General features: G+C 52.4%; 1 protein-coding gene across 1 annotated transcript in view; it reads right to left on the bottom strand.

Annotated features, from left to right (window-relative positions):
* Positions 1-22,149, bottom strand: part of ABCC10 (ATP binding cassette subfamily C member 10) — a gene marked incomplete at its 3' end in the record, with an annotated part of 112,257 nt that continues 90,108 nt past the window's right edge. Inside the window, 10 exon segments of the mRNA XM_056554715.1 lie at positions 1-117; positions 3,159-3,271; positions 5,160-5,189; positions 5,191-5,258; positions 9,205-9,350; positions 9,427-9,680; positions 9,835-9,995; positions 10,344-10,513; positions 19,183-19,526; positions 20,081-20,270. Of these exon segments, the coding sequence (XP_056410690.1) occupies positions 1-117; positions 3,159-3,271; positions 5,160-5,189; positions 5,191-5,258; positions 9,205-9,350; positions 9,427-9,680; positions 9,835-9,995; positions 10,344-10,513; positions 19,183-19,526; positions 20,081-20,270 (1,593 nt within the window).

Below are 22,149 nucleotides of genomic sequence, written 5' to 3'. Positions count from 1 at the left end.
ATCAGACGGTAGAAGTGAGAGTCTTTCCTACTGCTCAGGATTGTAGGGGAGTCCAATTCTGCCACTTTCCCAGCATGCATCACCAGCACTCGGTCAGAATCCATGATAGTGTTCAGCCTGCATTAAAGTGGAGTCAGAGCGTCAATACAGGTGTGATATGTGGAGTAGAGCCGTACACCTGTGGATATGTGGGGTAGAGCCGTACACCTGTGGGATATGTGGAGTAGAACAGTACGCCTTTGTTATATGTGGAGTACACCTGTGATATATGGAGTAGAGCTGCACACCTGTGTGATATGTAAAGTAGAGCCGTACACCTGTGTAATATGTAAAGTAGAGCCGTACACCTGTGTGATATGTGGAGTAGAGCCGTACACCTGTGTGATATGTGGAGTAGAGCCGTACACCTGTGTGATATGTGGAGTAGAGCCGTACACCTGTGTGATATGTGGAGTAGAGCCGTACACCTGTGTGATATGTGGAGTACACCTGTGTGATATGTGGAGTAGAGCCGTACACCTGTGTGATATGTGGAGTACACCTGTGTGATATGTGGAGCAGAGCCGTACACCTGTGTGAAATGTGGAGTAAACCTGTGTGATATGTGGAGTACACCTGTGTGATATGTGGAGTAGAGCCATACACCAGTGTGAAATGTGGAGTAGAGCCGTACACCTGTGTGATATGTGGAGTACACCTGTGTGATATGTGGAGCAGAGCCGTACACCTGTGTGAAATGTGGAGTAAACCTGTGTGATATGTGGAGTAGAGCCATACACCAGTGTGAAATGTGGAGTAGAGCCGTACACCTGTGTGATATGTGGAGTAGAGCGTACACCTGTGTGATATGTGGAGTTGAGCCGTACACCTGTGTGAAATGTGGAGTAAACCTGTGTGATATGTGGAGTAGAGCCATACACCAGTGTGAAATGTGGAGTAGAGCCGTACACCTGTGTGATATGTGGAGTAGAGCGTACACCTGTGTGATATGTGGAGTTGAGCCGTACACCTGTGTGAAATGTGGAGTAAACCTGTGTGATATGTGGAGTAGAGCCGTACACCTGTGGGATATGTGGGGTAGAGCCGTACACCTGTGGGATATGTGGAGTAGAACAGTACGCCTTTGTTATATGTGGAGTAGAGCCATACACCTGTGATATATGGAGTAGAGCTGCACACCTGTGTGATATGTAAAGTAGAGCCGTACACCTGTGTAATATGTGGAGTAGAGCCGTACACCTGTGTGATATGTGGAGTAGAGCCGTACACCTGTGTGATATGTGGAGTAGAGCCGTACACCTGTGTGATATGTGGAGTAGAGCCGTACACCTGTGTGATATGTGGAGTAGAGCCGTACACCTGTGTGATATGTGGAGTAGAGCCGTACACCTGTGTGATATGTGGAGTAGAGCCGTACACCTGTGTGATATGTGGAGTAGAGCCGTACACCTGTGGGATATGTGGGGTAGAGCCGTACACCTGTGGGATATGTGGAGTAGAACAGTACGCCTTTGTTATATGTGGAGTACACCTGTGATATATGGAGTAGAGCTGCACACCTGTGTGATATGTAAAGTAGAGCCGTACACCTGTGTAATATGTGGAGTAGAGCCGTACACCTGTGTGATATGTGGAGTACACCTGTGTGATATGTGGAGTAGAGCCGTACACCTGTGTGATATGTGGAGTACACCTGTGTAATATGTGGAGTAGAGCTGCACACCTGTGTGATATGTGGAGTACACATGTGATATGTGGAGTAGAGCCGTACACCTGTGTGAAATGTGGAGTAGAGCCGTACACCTGTGTGATATGTGGAGTAGAGCCGTACACCTGTGTGAAATGTGGAGTAGAGCCGTACACCTGTGGGATATGTGTAGAGGGGGTGGGGTTTGGTGTTATCAGCACCTGTGATATATGTGTAGAGGGGGCGGGGTTTGGTGTTATCAGCACCTGTGATATATGTGTAGAGGGGGCGGGGTTTGGTGTTATCAGCACCTGTGATATATGTGTAGAGGGGGCGGGGTTTGGTGTTAACAGCACCTGTGATATATGAGTAGAGGGGGCGGAGTTTGGTGTTATCAGCACCTGTGATATATGTGTAGAGGGGGCGGGGTTTGGTGTTAACAGCACCTGTGATATATGAGTAGAGGGGGCGGAGTTTGGTGTTATCAGCACCTGTGATATATGTGTAGAGGGGGTGGGGTTTGGTGTTATCAGCACCTGTGATATATGTGTAGAGGGGGCGGGGTTTGGTGTTATCAGCACCTGTGATATATGTGTAGAGGGGGCGGAGTTTGGTGTTATCAGCACCTGTGATATATGAGTAGAGGGGGTGGGGTTTGGTGTTATCAGCACCTGTGATGGGGCGGGGTTTGGTGTTATCAGCACCTGTGATATATGTGTAGAGGGGGCGGAGTTTTGGTGTTATCAGCACCTGTGATATATGTGTAGAGGGGGTGGGGTTTGGTGTTATCAGCACCTGTGATATATGTGTAGAGGGGGCGGGGGTTTGGTGTTTATCAGCACCTGTGATATATGTGTAGAGGGGGCGGAGTTTGGTGTTATCAGCACCTGTGATATATGTGTAGAGGGGGCGGAGTTTGGTGTTATCAGCACCTGTGATATATGAGTAGAGGGGGTGGGGTTTGGGGTTATCAGCACCTGTGATATATGTGTAGAGGGGGCGGGGTTTGGTGTTATCAGCACCTGTGATATATGTGTAGAGGGGGCGGAGTTTGGTGTTATCAGCACCTGTGATATATGAGTAGAGGGGGCGGGGTTTGGTGTTATCAGCACCTGTGATATATGTGTAGAGGGGGCGGGGTTTGGTGTTATCAGCACCTGTGATATATGTGTAGAGGGGGCGGGTTTGGTGTTATCAGCACCTGTGATATATGTGTAGAGGGGGCGGAGTTTGGTGTTATCAGCACCTGTGATATATGAGTAGAGGGGGTGGGGTTTGGGGTTATCAGCACCTGTGATATATGTGTAGAGGGGGCGGGGTTTGGTGTTATCAGCACCTGTGATATATGTGTAGAGGGGGGCGGAGTTTGGTGTTATCAGCACCTGTGATATATGTGTAGAGGGGGCGGGGTTTGGTGTTATCAGCACCTGTGATATATGTGTAGAGGGGCGGGGTATGGGGATGTTCACACCTGTGTGCGATGGTGAGGACCGTGCGCTCCCGGAACTTCTGGTGGATGGTCACTTGCAGCAGGTGGTCGGTCTGGTGGTCAACACTGGCCGTAGCCTCATCAATGCACAGAATCTACAGCGAAAAAACACAGAGGAGGAGCTCAGAGGTCACATGTCCCGTACTGAGGAGCACACGCCTCACATGTCCCCGTCCTGAGGAGCTCAGAGGTCACATGTCCCGTACTGAGGAGCACACGCCTCACTTGTCCCCGTACTGAGGAGCACACGCCTCACGTGTCCCCGTACTGAGGAGCACACGCCTCACGTGTCCCCGTACTGAGGAGCACACGCCTCACGTGTCCCCGTACTGAGGAGCTCACGCCTCACGTGTCCCCGTACTGAGGAGCTCACGCCTCACGTGTCCCCGTACTGAGGAGCTCACGCTCACTTGTCCCCGTACTGAGGAGCTCACGCCTCACGTGTCCCCGTACTGAGGAGCACACGCCTCACTTGTCCCCATACTGAGGAGCACACGCCTCACTTGTCCCCGTACTGAGGAGCACACGCCTCACTTGTCCCCGTACTGAGAAGCTCACGCCTCACGCGTCCCCGTACTGAGGAGCTCACGCCTCACTTGTCCCCGTACTGAGGAGCTCACGCCTCACTTGTCCCGTACTGAGGAGCTCACGCCTCACGTGTCCCCGTACTGAGGAGCTCACGCCTCACGCGTCCCCGTACTGAGGAGCTCACGCCTCACGCGTCCCCGTACTGAGGAGCTCACGCCTCACGCGTCCCCCGTACTGAGGAGCTCACGCCTCACGCGTCCCCGTACTGAGAAGCTCACGCCTCACGCGTCCCCGTACTGAGGAGCTCACGCCTCACTTGTCCCCGTACTGAGGAGCCTACGCCTCACGTGTCCCCGTACTGAGGAGCTCACGCCTAACGTGTCCCCGTACTGAGGAGCTCACGCCTAACGTGTCCCCGTACTGAGGAGCTCACGCCTCACGTGTCCCCGTACTGAGGAGCTCACGCCTCACTTGTCCCCGTACTGAGGAGCTCACGCCTCACGTGTCCCCGTACTGAGGAGCTCACGCCTCACTTGTCCCCGTACTGAGGAGCTCACGCCTCATGTGTCCCCGTACTGAGGAGCTCACGCCTCACGTGTCCCCGTACTGAGGAGCTCACGCCTCACTTGTCCCCGTACTGAGGAGCTCACCGCCTCACGTGTCCCCGTACTGAGGAGCTCACGCCTCAACTTGTCCCCGTACTGAGGAGCTCACCGCCTCACGTGTCCCCGTACTGAGGAGCTCACGCCTCACTTGTCCCCGTACTGAGGAGCTCATGCCTCATGTGTCCCCGTACTGAGGAGCCTACGCCTCACGTGTCCCCGTACTGAGGAGCTCACCGCCTCACGTGCCCCCGTACTGAGGAGCTCACGCCCTCACGTGTCCCGTACTGAGGAGCTCACGCCTCACTTGTCCCCGTACTGAGGAGCTCACGCCTCACGTGTCCCCGTACTGAGGAGCTCACGCCTCACTTGTCCCCGTACTGAGGAGCTCATGCCCTCACGTGTCCCCGTACTGAGGAGCCTACGCCTCACGTGTCCCCGTACTGAGGAGCTCACGCCTCACGTGTCCCCGTACTGAGGAGCTCACGCCTCACGTGTCCCCCGTACTGAGGAGCTCACGCCTCACGTGTCCCCGTACTGAGGAGCTCACGCCTCACGCGTCCCCTGTACTGAGGAGCTCACGCCTCACGTGTCCCCGTACTGAGGAGCTCATGCCTCACGTGTCCCCGTACTGAGGAGCTCATGCCCTCACGTGTCCCCCGTACTGAGGAGCTCACGCCTCACGTGTCCCCGTACTGAGGAGCTCATGCCTCATGTGTCCCCGTACTGAGGAGCTCATGCCTCACGTGTCCCCGTACTGAGGGAGGTCATTGCCTCACGTGTCCCCGTACTGAGGAGGTCATGCCTCATGTGTCCCCGTACTGAGGAGCTCACGCCTCACCGCGTCCCTCACCTTGGCCTCGGTCAGCAGGGCTCTGGCCAAAACACAGGAGCTGCTTCTGTCCCAGGGAGAAGTTCTTCCCTCTCTCTCCGACCTCTGCATCCAGGCCACCTGCACAACAACCACATCAAGATGACAGAGGTCCCTCCTACACCCCCACCCCAAAATCGTGATCAGTGACATGTCCTGCTCCACCCCCCCGTCAGTGACATGTCCTGCTCCCCCCCCCGTCAGTGACATGTCCTGCTCCACCCCCCCCCCGTCAGTGACATGTCCTGCTCCACCCCCGTCAGTGACATGTCCTGCTCCACCCCCCCGTCAGTGACATGTCCTGCTCCACCCCCCCCGTCAGTGACATGTCCTGCTCCCCCCCCGTCAGTGACATGTCCTGCTCCACCCCCCCGTCAGTGACATGTCCTGCTCCACCCCCCCGTCAGTGACATGTCCTGCTCCACCCCCCCGTCAGTGACATGTCCTGCTCACAACCCCCCGTCAGTGACATGTCCTGCTCCCCCCCCGTCAGTGACATGTCCTGCTCCACCCCCCCCGTCAGTGACATGTCCTGCTCCACCCCCCCCGTCAGTGACATGTCCTGCTTCCCCCCCCGTCAGTGACATGTCCTGCTCCCACCCCCCCCCGTCAGTGACATGTCCTGCTCCACCCCCCGTCAGTGACATGTCCTGCTCCACCCCCCGTCAGTGACATGTCCTGCTCCACCCCCCGTCAGTGACATGTCCTGCTCCCCCCCCCGTCAGTGACATGTCCTGCTCCACCCCCCCCCGTCAGTGACATGTCCTGCTCCACACACCCCCGTCATTGACATGTCCCGCTCCACCCCCCCGTCAGTGACATGTCCCGCTCCACCACCCCCCCGTCAGTGACATGTCCTGCTCCCCCCCCCCGTCAGTGACATGTCCTGCTCCACCCCCCCCCGTCAGTGACATGTCCTGCTCCACCCCCCCGTCAGTGACATGTCCTGCCTCCCCCCCCGTCAGTGACATGTCCTGCTCCCCCCCCCGTCAGTGACATGTCCTGCTCCCCCCCCCCCGTCAGTGACATGTCCTGCTCCACCCCCCCGTCAGTGACATGTCCTGCTCCACCCCCCCCGTCAGTGACATGTCCTGCTCCACCCCCCCGTCAGTGACATGTCCTGCTCCACCCCCCGTCAGTGACATGTCTTGCCCCCCCCCCCGTCAGTGACATGTCCTGCTCCCCCCCCCGTCAGTGACATGTCCTGCTCCACCCCCCGTCAGTGACATGTCCTGCTCCACCCCCCCGTCAGTGACATGTCCTGCTCCACCCCCCCCCGTCAGTGACATGTCCTGCTCCACCCCCCCCCCTGTCAGTGACATGTCCTGCTCCACACACCCCCGTCATTGACATGTCCCGCTCCACCCCCCCCGTCAGTGACATGTCCTGCTCCACCCCCCGTAAGTGACATGTCCTGCTCCACCCCCCCGTCAGTGACATGTCCTGCTCCACCCCCCCCCCTCGTCAGTGACATGTCCTGCTTCACGCCCCCGTCAGTGACATGTCCTGCTCCACCCCCCCCGTCAGTGACATGTCCTGCTCCACCCCCCCGTCAGTGACATGTCCTGCTCCACCCCCCCCCGTCAGTGACATGTCCTGCTCCACCCCCCCCCCCTCAGTGACATGTCCTGCTCCACCCCCCCCGTCAGTGACATGTCCTGCTCCACCCCCCCGTCAGTGACATGTCCTGCTCCACCCCCCCCGTCAGTGACATGTCCTGCTCCACCCCCCATCAGTGACATGTCCTGCTCCACCCCCCCCCGTCAGTGACATGTCCTGCTCCACCTCCCCCCGTCAGTGACATGTCCTGCTCCACCCCCCCCCGTCAGTGACATGTCCTGCTCCCGCCCCCCCGTCAGTGACATGTCCTGCTCCACCCCCCTGTCAGTGACATGTCCTGCTCCACCCCCCCGTCAGTGACATGTCCTGCTCCACCCCCCCCGTCAGTGACATGTCCTGCTCCACCCCCCCCCCTGTCAGTGACATGTCCTGCTCCACACACCCCCGTCATTGACATGTCCCGCTCCACCCCCCCCGTCAGTGACATGTCCTGCTCCACCCCTCCGTAAGTGACATGTCCTGCTCCACCCCCCGTCAGTGACATGTCCTGCTCCACCCCCCCCCCCCCTCGTCAGTGACATGTCCTGCTTCACCCCCCCGTCAGTGACATGTCCTGCTCCACCCCCCGTCAGTGACATGTCCTGCTCCACCCCCCCGTCAGTGACATGTCCTGCTCCACCCCCCCCCCGTCAGTGACATGTCCTGCTCCACCCCCCCCCCCTCAGTGACATGTCCTGCTCCACCCCCCCCGTCAGTGACATGTCCTGCTCCACCCCCCCGTCAGTGACATGTCCTGCTCCACCCCCCCCGTCAGTGACATGTCCTGCTCCACCCCCCATCAGTGACATGTCCTGCTCCACCCCCCCGTCAGTGACATGTCCTGCTCCACCTCCCCCCGTCAGTGACATGTCCTGCTCCACCCCCCCCGTCAGTGACATGTCCTGCTCCACCCCCCCCCGTCAGTGACATGTCCTGCTCCTGCCCCCCGTCAGTGACATGTCCTGCTCCACCCCCCGTCAGTGACATGTCCTGCTCCACCCCCCCCGTCAGTGACATGTCCTGCTCCACCCCCCCCGTCAGTGACATGTCCTGCTCCACCCCCCCGTCAGTGACATGTCCTGCTCCACCCCCCCCGTCAGTGACATGTCCTGCTCCACACACCCCCGTCATTGACATGTCCTGCTCCACCACCCCCCGTCAGTGACATGTCCTGCTCCACCCCCCCCCCGTCAGTGACATGTCCTGCTTCACCCCCCCGTCAGTGACATGTCCTGCTCCACCCCCCCGTCAGTGACATGTCCTGCTCCACCCCCCCCCCGTCAGTGACATGTCCTGCTCCACCCCCCCCTCAGTGACATGTCCTGCTCCACCCCCCCCACGTCAGTGACATGTCCTGCTCCACCCCCCCGTCAGTGACATGTCCTGCTCCACCCCCCCGTCAGTGACATGTCCTGCTCCACCCCCCCGTCAGTGACATGTCCTGCTCCACCTCCCCCCGTCAGTGACATGTCCTGCTCCACCTCCCCCCGTCAGTGACATGTCCTGCTCCACCCCCCCCGTCAGTGACATGTCCTGCTCCACCCCCCCCCATCAGTGACATGTCCTGCTCCACCCCCCCCCGTCAGTGACATGTCCTGCTCCACACACCCCCCGTCATTGACGTGTCCTGCTCCACACACCCCCCGTCATTGACATGTCCTGCTCCACCCCCCGTCAGTGAAATGTCCTGCTCCACACACCCCCCGTCAGTGACATGTCCTGCTCCACACCCCCGTCAGTGACATGTCCTGCTCCACACCCCCCCGTCAGTGACATGTCCTGCTCCACACCCCCCCCATCAGTGACATGTCCTGCTCCACACCCTGTCAGTGACATGTCCCGCTCCACCACCAACCCCCCCCATACGTCCGTCCGTAACGTGTCCTACTCCACTCCACGTTAGTTACATGTGCTTCTCCCCCTCACCCATGCGTGACACCATGTCCTGCTCCCCCCTCCCCCATCAGTGACATGTCCTGCTCCTCCCCCCCTCTGTCAGTGACATGTACTGCTCCATCCCTCCCCGTCAGTGACATGTCCTGCTCCACCCCCCTCCGTCAGTGACATGTCCTGCTCCACACCCTGTCAGTGACATGTCCCGCTCCACCACCAACCCCCCCCCCATACGTCCGTCCGTAACGTGTCTTACTCCACCCCACGTTAGTGACATGTGCTTCTCCCCCTCACCCATGCGTGACACCATGTCCTGCTCCCCCCCTCCCCCTTTCAGTGACATGTACTGCTCCATCCCTCCCCGTCAGTGACATGTCCTGCTCCACCCCCCCTCCGTCAGTGAAATGTCCTCCTCCACCCCTCCCCCTCAGTCAGTGACATGTCCTGCTCCACCACTAACCCCCCCCCCCCATACGTGCGTCCGTCACGTGTCCTACTCCACCCCACATTAGTGACATGTGCTTCTCCCCCTCACCCATGCGTGACACCATGTCCTGGAGGTGGCACTGCCCCAGCACGTCCAGTAGTTCAGTGTCTGTATGACGGGACAAGGGGTCCAGGTTCTCGCGCACAGTCCCACTCAGCAGGAAGGCATCCTGAGGAATAATGGCCAGCCGCGACCTAGAAGGCACAAGGGGGTGAATACTTGCAGTGCCCTCTACCTGGGGGTCCACGGTGCAATCAGCGGGGTCCTCACCTCATCATGTCCAGGTCCAGCTCACGCGTGGAGACGTCATCAATGAGGATGGAGCCAGAATTCAGCTCCATCATGCGGAACAGGACCAGGAAGAGGCTGGATTTCCCAGAGCCAGTTCTTCCCACAATACCGATCTTCTCCCCCGCACGGATGGTGAAGCTGACCCCGTCCAGAGCATTGGGTAGACCAGGCCGATAACACAGGACCGCATCCCTGAACTCAACGCATCCGAGCAGGGGCCACTCAGACCGTACCTGGGGAGGGGGGTAAAAGGAACATGGGACATCATCTATAAGGGCCTACAGAATACCCCCCCAGGTCAAAGGGCCGTGTGAGTGACCACAGGTCGTATACTCCCATCACCTCCAGGGCTGGGGATCTGGGCCTGGGGTGCCCCTGTGAACTTACTGTCAGAGTGCCCTGTGTGGGCTCGGAGGGCAGCGTGGTGGAGTACTCTTCGGCTCGTTCCACGCTGACCATCATGGTCTCCGTCTGTGTAAAGCTCGAGACGAGTCCAGACAATAAACCGGTGATCGAAAGAGCGTAGGACAGAGACAGTCCTACTAAACCTAGTGAGGAAGAGGAGGCCGGTGAGAAGTGAGAAAGAGGAGGCCGGTGAGAAGTGAGAAAGAGGAGGCCAGTGAGAAGTGAGGAAGAGGAGGCAGGTGAGAAGTGAGAAAGAGGAACCCGCTGAGAATTGAGGAAGAGGAACCCGCTGAGAAGTGAGGAAGAGAAGGCCCGTGAGAAGTGTGGAAGAGGAATCCGGTGAGAAGTGAGAAAGAGGAGGCCGGTGAGAAGTGAGGAAGAGGAGGCCGGTGAGAAGTGAGGAAGAGGAGGCCGATGAGAAGTGAGGAAGAGGAGGCCGGTGAGAAGGGCTCCAGATGCAGCAGAGGCCATGGTACATGATGTGTACTTACCTGGATCTCCAGAGCTCCTTTGGTGCTGGATTAATGCAATTATGGCAATGGCAGTGACCACTACTACTCCAATCATCTGCAACCTGATGTCTAACCACTGCACGGCTGTATTACTGGCAAACAGGCAGCGCTGGTTCAGCTCCATCCGAGACTCACATTCCTCAGAAAACCTGAATCATCCCAGAGATGGTGGCAGAAGAAACCAAAATGGTGGCTGAACACCCATCTAAAACAGATGATCTAAACACAATGCCTATCCAAACCAAAACACATCCAAAACAACACACAACCAAGCTAGATGAACTCAACACAACACCCAAAACCCATCCAAACCAGATGAACCCAACACAACACCCATCCAAACCAGATGAACACAACAACCATCAAAACTAGATGAACCCAACACAACACCCATCCAAACCAGATGAACACAACAACCATCAAAACTAGATGAACCCAACACAACACCCATCCAAACCACATGAACTCAACACAACACCCATCCAAACCACATGAACTCAACACAACACCCATCCAAACCACATGAACTCAACACAACACCCATCCAAACCACATGAACTCAACACAACACCCATCCAAACCACATGAAATCAACACAACACACATACAAACCAGATGAACTCAACACAACACCCATACAACCAGATGAACCCAACACAAGACCCATCCAAACCAGATGAACCCAACACAACACCCATCCAAACCAGATGAACCCAACACAACAACCATCCAAACTAGATAAACTCAACTCAACACAACACCCATCCAAACCACATGAACCAACACAACACCCATCCAAACCAGATGAACCCAACACCCATTCAAACCACATGAGCCCAACACAACACCCATCCAAGCCCTATGACCCAACACAACACCCATCCAAACCAGATGAATGCAACACAACACCCATCTAAACCACATGAACCCAACACAACACCCATCTAAACCACATGAACCCAACACAACACCCATCCAAGCCCTATGACCCAACACAACACCCATCCAAACCAGATGAATGCAACACAAAACCCATCTAAACCACATGAACCCAACACAACACCCATCTAAACCACATGAACCCAACACAACACCCATCCAAGCCCTATGACCCAACACAACACCCATCCAAACCAGATGAATGCAACACAAAACCCATCTAAACCACATGAACCCAACACAACACCCATCCAAGCCCTATGACCCAACACAACACCCATCCAAACCAGATGAATGCAACACAACACCCATCTAAACCACATGAACCCAACACAACACCCATCTAAACCAAAAAATGTTTGCATTATGTTGATAATGCGGCATGTCCCCCCCGAACTGATCCCGCGTATGACCGCCTGTATAAAATCAGGCCGGTCATTAATCACTTCGGGGCCAGATTTTGGGAGGCCTATGTCCCGGGGGCGGGAGGTCCCTATTGATGAGTCGCTCATCAGCTTCAAGGGGAGACTCAGCTTCCGGCAATACATCCCGACCAAGCGAGCGCGGTATGGCGTGAAGATGTATAAACTTTGCGAGAGTACCTCCGGGTACACTTGCAAGTTTATGGTATATGAGGGATGAGATTCCCGTTTTGAACCCCCAGAATGTCCCCCCACTCTGGGTGTTAGCGGGAAAATCGTTTGGGGCCTTTTGCACCCATTGCTAGATAAAGGTTACCACCTTTACGTGGATAACTTTTATACTAGTATCCCTCTCTTTTCATCCCTTGCCGCCAGATCCACGGTCGCTTGTGGGACAGTCCGGAAGAATCAAAGAGGCCTTCCGCCCCATCCCCTACACACTCCTATCCCCCGGGGTGAATCCCATGCCTTTTCCCATGAGAACCTGTTGCTGGTCAGGTATAAGGATAAGAGGGATGTCCTAATGCTGTCCACAATTCATGGGAATGGCAGCACCCCTGTCCCTGTGCGAGGTACCGCGGGACCGGTCCTCAAGCCCGATTGTATTCTGGACTACAATCGGTATATGGGGGGAGTTGATCTTTCTGATCAAGTCCTCAAGCCATATAACGCCATGCGGAAAACGCGCGTATGGTATAAAAAGGTTGCGGTCTACATGGTACAGGTTGCCATGTACAACTCTTTTATACTGTACCAGAACGCTGGCAACACAGGGACATACCTGTAGTTCCAAGAGGTAGTTCTAAAGGCCCTCATCTTTGGTGACCGCCAAAGAGCGGGTCAGAGCACCTCTGGAACTTTAGGTCCCCGGATCGTCCCCAGCCAACACTTTCCAGGTGTGATCCCCAACACTAGAAGGTCGGGACGAACCCAGAAAAGATGCAGAGTGTGTCACAGGAAGGGGAGACGGAGGGACACCACCACTCAGTGTGACACTTGCCCCGATCATCCGGGCCTCTGCATAGGCTGATTTAGGGAGTATCACACTTCCATGGAGCACTACATTTTCCATCCTATGCCCTAAATTTCATTCCCCAGAATTCGGCTCCAATGTATCAGTCCAGGGTACATTATCTTCCAAATTTTATACCAAAATACCCTACCCCCAAAAAATCAAACCCAAAACCTCTTTCCCAATGCCCCTCATAATATCTTTGTCCCCCCAAAAATGGGTCATGGGACACAGAGTCAACAGCATTGGAGGTTTGCAGTTGCCTCAAATGCGCAACGCTCTCTCTCCCCACCTGAGCGGGTTGCGCATTTGAGGTAACAGAATAGGGACGGCCCCACACATCCCCTTCCCAGAATGATGATTCAGAGTATAGGGTTTGGGGCGGGCATCCTTTTTACTTTTGGCTGTACTCTGGGTCATCATTCTGGGAAAATAATTGGCATATCAGTACTAAAATTGCAATTTTCTTCCCCCCATAGTACACTTCATCCATTCCTGGAAAATAAATGAAGGGAACACCCGTCTGTTCCAAATCTCCACTTCACCCTATACACCTTCCCTAGGGGGTGTAGTTTGTAATAGGTTCACATGTGGGTGTTCCTTTCTTGTATTTTCCTCTAAATGTATGTAAATGTTAGGTCCGTAACAAACATCCGCCTCAAATGCGAAGAGTTCTCGCTGAGCTCTGTCGTATTTCCAGGCGACAATTCGGAGTCACATGTTAGTTGTTCCCAGAAAGATGAAGCAGAGAATAGGTTGGAAATTGCAATTTTCAAAAGCTACCCTTCATCCATTCCTGGAAAATAAATTTAGGAAACACCCGTGCGTTCAAAATGTCCTTTTTACCCCTATACCCATTCCTCAGGGTGGGTACTTTCTGTAATGGGGTCACATGTGGGTGTTTCATTTTTGTATTTTCCTCGGAATGTATGTAACCGTCAGCTACTGATATGCCATAGGCCACAAATACAAAGTGACCTCTATGACTTCTGAGCCTTGTTGTGCGCCCATCCAGCACGTTACCCCATATGTGGATGTATTTTTATAGTCAGGGGGAAAAGCCCTCAAAAATTTGTAACCCAATTTCTCATATTACTCCTTGTGAAAATGTTAATAATTGGGTAACCCAAGCATTTTACTGTAAAAAAATCTAATTTTTCAATTTATGGCCCACTTTTCAAAAACCTGTGAGGTGTTATTTCCCACTGTACCCCTTGTTACGTTCATTGAGGGGTGTAGTTTCTAAAATGGTGTCACATGTGTTTTGTTTTTTTTGGCTGTTATTGCACAATGGGGGCTTTATAAATGCACATGACCCCCGACTTCAATTACAACAAAATTTTCACTCCTTCTATTCTGAGCATTGTAGTGCATCCACAGAGCAATTTACATCCACATATTTTTTTTCTCAGACAAAATTGTTCTACAAATTTTGGGGGCCTTTTGCCCTATTACCCAATGTGAAAATGAAACATTTGGGGTAACACTAGCAATATAGTGCAAAAAAATCAAATTTTTCACTTTTACGGCCCACTGTTCAAAAAACATGTGAGGTGTAAGTACTCACTGTAACACTGTTACGTTCCCCAAGGGGTCTAGTTTCCAAAATGGTATGCCATGTGTTTTTTTTTTTTTACTGTCCTGGCACCATAGGAGCTTCTTAAATGCGGCATGCCCCCAGAGCAAAATTTGTAAATCCTTCTCCTCTGAGACCTGTAGTGCGCCAGCAGAGCACTTTTCACCCCCATATGGGGTGTTTTCTGAATCGGGAGAAATTGGGCTTCAAATTTTGGGGGGGGATTTTCTGCTTTAACCCTTTGTAAAAATGTAACATTTTTGGGAAACCAAGCATTTTAGGTAAAATGTATTCTTTTTTTTTTTACATATGCCAAAGTCGTGAAACCCCTGTGGCGTATTAAGGTTCACTTTACCCCTTGCTACGTTCCCCAAGGGGTCTAGTTTCCAAAATGGTATGCCATGTGGTTTTTTTTTTTTTGCTGTCCTGGCACCATAGGGGCTTCCTAAATGCGGCATGCCCCGAGAGCAAAATTTGCTTCAAAAAAGCCAAATGTGACTCCTTCTCTTCTGAGACCTGTAGTGCGCCAGCAGAGCACTTTTCACCCCCATATGGGGTGTTTTCTGAATCGGGAGAAATTGGGCTTCAAATTTTGGGGGGTATTTTCTGCTTTAACCCTTTGTAAAAAAGAAAAAATTTTGGGAAACCAAGCATTTTAGATAATTTTTTTTTTTTTTTACATTTGCAAAAGTTGTGAAACCCCTGTGGGGTATTAAGGCTCACTTAATTCCTTGTTACGTTCCACAAGGGGTCTAGTTTCCAAAATGGTATGGCATGTGGGCAGTTTTAGCTGTTCTGGCACCATAGGGGCTTCCTAAATGCAACATGCCCCCCAAAAACCATTTCAGAAAAACGTACTCTCCAAAATCCCCTTGTCGCTCCTTCCCTTCTGAGGCCTCTATTGCGCCCGCCGAACAATTTACATAGGCATGTAAGGTATGTGCTTACTCGAGAGAAATTGGGCTACAAACACAAGTAAAAATTTTCTCCTTTTACCCCTTGCAAACATTAAAAAATTGGGTCTACAAGAACATGCGAGTGTAAAAAATTAAGATTTTGAATTTTCTCCTTCACTTTGCTGCTATTCCTGTGAAACACCTAAAGGGTTAATACACTTACTGAATGCCATTTTGAATACTTTGGGGGTGTAGTTTTTATAATGGGGTCATTTATGGGGTATTTCTAATATGAAGACCCTTCAAATCCACTTCAAACCTGAACTGGTCCATGAAAAATATTGAGTTTGAAAATTTTGTGAAAATTTGGAAAATTGCTGCTGAACTTTGAAGCCTCTGGTGTCTTCCAAAAGTAAAAACTCGTCAATTTTATGATGCAAATATAAAGTAGACATATTGTAGATGTGAATAAAAAAAAATGTATTTTGAATATCCATTTTCCTTACAAGCAGAGAGCTTCAAAGTTGGAAAAATGCTAAATTTTCAATTTTTTCGTCAAATTTTGGGATTTTTCACCAAGAAAGGATACAAGTTATCATAAAATGTCACCACTATGTTAAAGTAGAATATATCATGAAAAAACAATCTCGGAATCAGAATGATAACTAAAAGCATCAGAGTTATTAATGTTTAAAGTGACAGTGGTCAGATGTGCAAAAAAACCCTCTGGTCCTTAAGGCCAAAATGGGCTTGGTCCTTAAGGGGTTAAAGGAGTAGTCCGGCGTGCACTTTTCTTATTTTATCCAGTCCGGGCTGCAAAAAAAAAAAAGAAAACAAACTTTCTCTTGCCTGCCTATGCGGCCCGATACAGGTGTTCGGTCACCGGGCTGTTTGCTTCTTACTTCCTGTTAGCCCGGCACGTCACACAGAGCTTCAGCCTATCACTGGCCGATGCGGAACATCGCTGCGGCCGGTGATAGGCTGAAGCTCCATGTGACGTGCCGGGCTAACAGGAAGTAAGAAGCAAACAGCCCGGTGACCGAACACCTGTACCGGGCCGCGTAGGCAGGCAAGAGAAAGTTTGTTTTCTTTTTTTTTTTTGCAGCCCGGACCGGATAAAATAAGAAAAGTGCACGCCGGACTACTCCTTTAAGTTATTTACACGGTACGTAGACGATATTTTTGTTGTTTGGGAAGGCTCAGAAAGCCGGTCCGGTTCATTGGGGTCATATCCTAATGTCGCCAGTGATTGTAATATGAGATTTACTTCCACCCTCGGACGCGCAGGGTGTATAGATACATAGTAACATCCAATCTAGGGCAATGGTTTAAAACTGTGGCTCCAGATGTTGCAAATCTTCAACTCCCAGCATTTCTGGACCGATGTTGGCTGTCCGGGCTTGCAGGGAGTTTAAGTTTTGCAACATCTGAAGGGCCACAGTTTGAAAGCACTGCTCTAGGAGGTTACGACATAATGGTATAGGGATTGATGACATGCGGAGTGACTATGTGGTTTATGTGTTAATACGTACATGGAGGAGATACGACATTGGGAAGATGATCATAACCACTGTAGGGACTTACGCTTTCCAGGGACTGAAAGAATCAAGGTGCTGTTCAATGGAGAAGATTGCAGTAAACCATTGTCACATCTACTGGAACTAGACGGATTCTACGTCTGAACCGGGTCTCAAAGCCTCCATGATTCGGGGGATCTTGGCTCATTTCTGTGTTGATTATACATTTTAACGCACTAGGTGTGGTGTTAGGGAAAAATGGGTTAACTTTGCCCTTGTACCTACTTATACTCACCTGGGGCGTACAGACATCAGTGGAAGCCAAAAGTACCCAATTTGTTAGGAAGCGGCTGGCACCGTCCCCGCTCAGTTCCCATCTAATGGAAGGTTAGAGGTTCACCTACTCCTGTTCACTCTGCGACATCAGAGTTGATTGGGCTCCAGTTTGGATACTGAATTGATCACTTTGTGCTAATTGCTTTAAACCCAACACAACACCCATCCAAACCAGATGAACCCAACACAACACCCATCTAAACCAGACGACCCAACACAACACCCATCAAAACCAGACGACCCAACACAACATCCATCAAAACCAGATGACCCAACACAACACCCATCCAAACCAGATGAACCAACACAACACCCATCAAAACCAGACGACCCAACACAACACCCATCAAAACCAGATGACCCAACACAACACCCATCCAAACCAGATGAACCCAACACAACACCCATCTAAACCAGACGACCCAACACAACACCCATCAAAACCAGACGACCCAACACAACATCCATCAAAACCAGATGACCCAACACAACACCCATCCAAACCAGATGAACCAACACAACACCCATCAAAACCAGACGACCCAACACAACACCCATCAAAACCAGATGACCCAACACAACATCCATCAAAACCAGATGACCCAACACAACACCCATCCAAACCAGATGAACCAACACAACACCCATCAAAACCAGACGACCCAACACAACACCCATCAAAACCAGATGACCCAACACAACACCCATCCAAACCAGATGAACCCAACACAAACACCCCTCTAAACCAGATGGACCCAACACAAACACCCATCCAAACCAGATGAACCCAACACAACACCCCTCCAAACCAGATGAACCCAACACAACACCCCTCTAAACCAGATGAACCAAACACATCACCCATCCAAACCAGATGGACCACACACACACAAACATCCATCCAAACCAGATGAACCAACACAACACCCATCCAAACCACATGAACTCAACACAACACCCCTCTAAACCAGATGAACCCAACACAAACACCCATCCAAACCAGATGAACCCAACACAAACACCCATCCAAACCAGATGAACCCAACACAACACCCATCCAAACCAGATGAACCCAACACAAACACCCATCCAAACCAGATGAACCCAACACAAACACCCATCTAAACCAGATGAACCCAACACAAACACCCATCCAAACCAGATGACCCAACACAACACCCCTCTAAACCAGATGAACCCAACACAAACACCCATCCAAACCAGATGAACCCAACACAAACACCCATCCAAACCAGATGAACCCAACACAACACCCATCCAAACCAGATGAACCCAACACAACACCCATCCAAACCAGATGAACCCAACACAACACCCATCCAAACCAGATGAACCCAACACAAACACCCATCCAAACCAGATGAACCCAACACAAACACCCATCCAAACCAGATGAACCCAACACAACACCCATCCAAACCAGATGACCCAACACAACACCCCTCTAAACTAGATGAACCCAACACAAACACCCATCCAAACCAGATGAACCCAACACAACACCCATCCAAACCAGATGACCCAACACAACACCCCTCTAAACTAGATGAACCCAACACAACACCCCTCTAAACTAGATGAACCCAACACAAACACCCATCCAAACCAGATGAACCCAACACAAACACCCATCCAAACCAGATGACCCAACACAACACCCATCCAAACCAGATGGACCCAACACAACACCCATCCAAACCAGATGGACCACACACAACACCCATCCAAACCAGATGGACCCAACACAACACCCATCCAAACCAGATGGACCCAACACAACACCCATCCAAACCAGATGACCCAACACAAACACCCATCCAAACCAGATGGACCCAACACAACACCCCTCTAAACTAGATGAACCCAACACAAACACCCATCCAAACCAGATGAACCCAACACAACACCCATCCAAACCAGATGGACCCAACACAACACCCATCCAAACCAGATGACCCAACACAAACACCCATCCAAACCAGATGGACCACACACAACACCCATCTAAACCAGACAACAATACTTGAGACACACAACCATAGTAGAAAACCCTGGACTGTCCTTACCTCGCTGCCCCCAGATAAACCCCCACTCCTCACCTCTTAGCATGGCGTGTGGCTCGGATGGTACTCAAGCCGCTCAGGGTCTCGGAGAAGTGGCTGTAGATAGGGGAGAGGGTGATGCTCTGCAGTCTCTTCAGCTCCCGCGATGTGTGGCGGTAGAACCGTTGGATGTAGTAGTACAGAATGGCCAGGGGCACCAGGATGGTCAGGATCAGCGGCAGCCCGTAGCTGATCATCACCAGCATCCCCAGCAGACCAAACATATTGGCCAGGAAAATATTGAGAATGAAGGGCAGGAAGTCGTCCACACAATACAGGTCAGAGGAGAAACGGTTAATGATGCGACCGACAGGCGTCCTGTCAAAGAAGGTGACCGTGGCCTGGAAACGGGAAAGACCTTGTCATGAATCCAAGGGTCACGTGACTTGTGTTTGGGGGCCAATTACAAACCAAAGTATGGCATTCTACCCCAGGGAGTTCTGGTGAGAAGATGGTGCCTTACAGTGATTACACCTGGACCCCAATATAAGTGCCCCCAATAGGAGGGGCTGAGGAACGGACAGGTTGCCGGACCCTCTACTTAAGACTTTGGACTAATAATTGGGGTCTTGTCCGTATCCCTCACTATGAGTCCGGTGCCCACATCATTCTTGGGGTCGCCCTTTCCATGGACGCCTGACATGACCCCTTTATTACATTTTACCCAGTGGGCACAGATCTTGGGTTGGGGCCCCCTAGTCATGTGGAGGCTCCAAGTATATAAGATGTCTATATTATTACACACACTGGACTCTGCTACATCCTCTACCCACGGGGCCCCATCCTGCCCCTGGGGCCACCACATCCCTGCACCATACAGAACTGCCCCCCCTCCTCTCCCTGCAGGAGGCCGCAGCCAGGACACTATACCATGTCACTCCTCCGCCCTTCTTACCCGTAACACCTTATGCAGCAGACGCCTGTGGATCACTGTGGCGGCACGAACCGTCCCAAAGGCGAAGAGCAGCGCTCGCAGGGCAGTAAAGATGGAATTTGCTGCAGCGATCCCCCCGTACACCGATAAGTAGAAGCTGAGGCTGGTGGTGGAGTTATGACCGGAGGACCGGCCCCAACTAAGCGGGGTCCTGAATCAGGACAAGAGGGGGATTTACCACACAACAGTACACAGTGCATAGGGGGCGCTCTTACCACACAACAGTACACGGTACAGGCATAGGGGGCGCTCTTACCACACAACAGTACACAGTGCAGGCATAGGGGGCGCTCTTACCACACAACAGTACACGGTACAGGTATAGGGGGCGCTCTTACCACACAACAGTACACGGTACAGGTATAGGGGGCGCTCTTACCACACAACAGTACACGGTACAGGTATAGGGGGCGCTCTTACCACACAACAGTACACAGTACAGGTATAGGGGGCGCTCTTACCACACAACAGTACACAGTGCAGGTATAGGGGGCGCTCTTACCACACAACAGTACACAGTGCAGGTATAGGGGGCGCTCTTACCACACAACAGTACACAGTACAGGTATAGGGGGCGCTCTTACCACACAACAGTACACAGTACAGGTATAGGGGGCGCTCTTACCACATAACAGTACACAGTGCAGGTATAGGGGGCGCTCTTACCACACACCAGTACACAGTGCAGGTATAGGGAGCGCTCTTACCACACAACAGTACACAGTACAGGTATAGGGGGCGCTCTTACCACACAACAGTACACGGTGTAGGTATAGGGGGCGCTCTTACCACACAACAGTACACAGTACAGGTATAGGGGGCGCTCTTACCACACAACAGTACACAGTACAGGTATAGGGGGCGCTCTTACCACACAACAGTACACAGTACAGGTTTAGGGGGCGCTCTTACCACACACCAGTACACAGTGCAGGTATAGGGAGCGCTCTTACCACACAACAGTACACAGTACAGGTATAGGGGGCGCTCTTACCACACAACAGTACACGGTGTAGGTATAGGGGGCGCTCTTACCACACAACAGTACACAGTACAGGTATAGGGGGCGCTCTTACCACACAACAGTACACAGTACAGGTATAGGGGGCGCTCTTACCACACAACAGTACACAGTACAGGTTTAGGGGGCGCTCTTACCACACAACAGTACACAGTACAGGTATAGGGGGCGCTCTTACCACATAACAGTACACAGTGCAGGTATAGGGGGCGCTCTTACCACACACCAGTACACAGTGCAGGTATAGGGAGCGCTCTTACCACACAACAGTACACAGTACAGGTATAGGGGGCGCTCTTACCACACAACAGTACACGGTGTAGGTATAGGGGGCGCTCTTACCACACAACAGTACACAGTACAGGTATAGGGGGCGCTCTTACCACACAACAGTACACAGTACAGGTATAGGGGGCGCTCTTACCACACAACAGTACACAGTACAGGTTTAGGGGGCGCTCTTACCACACAACAGTACACAGTACAGGTATAGGGGGCGCTCTTATCACACAACAGTACACAGTACAGGTATAGGGGGCGCTCTTACCACACAACAGTACACAGTGCAGGTATAGGGGGCGCTCTTACCACACAACAGTACACAGTACAGGTATAGGGGGCGCTCTTACCACACAACAGTACACGGTGTAGGTATAGGGGGCGCTCTTATCACACAACAGTACACAGTACAGGTATAGGGGGCGCTCTTATCACACAACAGTACACAGTGCAGGTATAGGGGGCGCTCTTACCACACAACAGTACACAGTGCAGGTATAGGGGGCGCTCTTACCACACAACAGTACACAGTACAGGTATAGGGGGCGCTCTTACCACACAACAGTACACAGTACAGGTATAGGGGGCGCTCTTACCACACAACAGTACACAGTACAGGTATAGGGGGCGCTCTTATCACACAACAGTACACAGTACAGGTATAGGGGGCGCTCTTACCACACAACAGTACACAGTACAGGTATAGGGGGCGCTCTTACCACACAACAGT

This window comes from Hyla sarda, unplaced genomic scaffold, assembly GCF_029499605.1.
Source record: "Hyla sarda isolate aHylSar1 unplaced genomic scaffold, aHylSar1.hap1 scaffold_874, whole genome shotgun sequence".
NCBI classification, from domain to species: domain Eukaryota; kingdom Metazoa; phylum Chordata; class Amphibia; order Anura; family Hylidae; genus Hyla; species Hyla sarda.
This window is presented reverse-complemented; position numbering and strand designations above follow the sequence as displayed.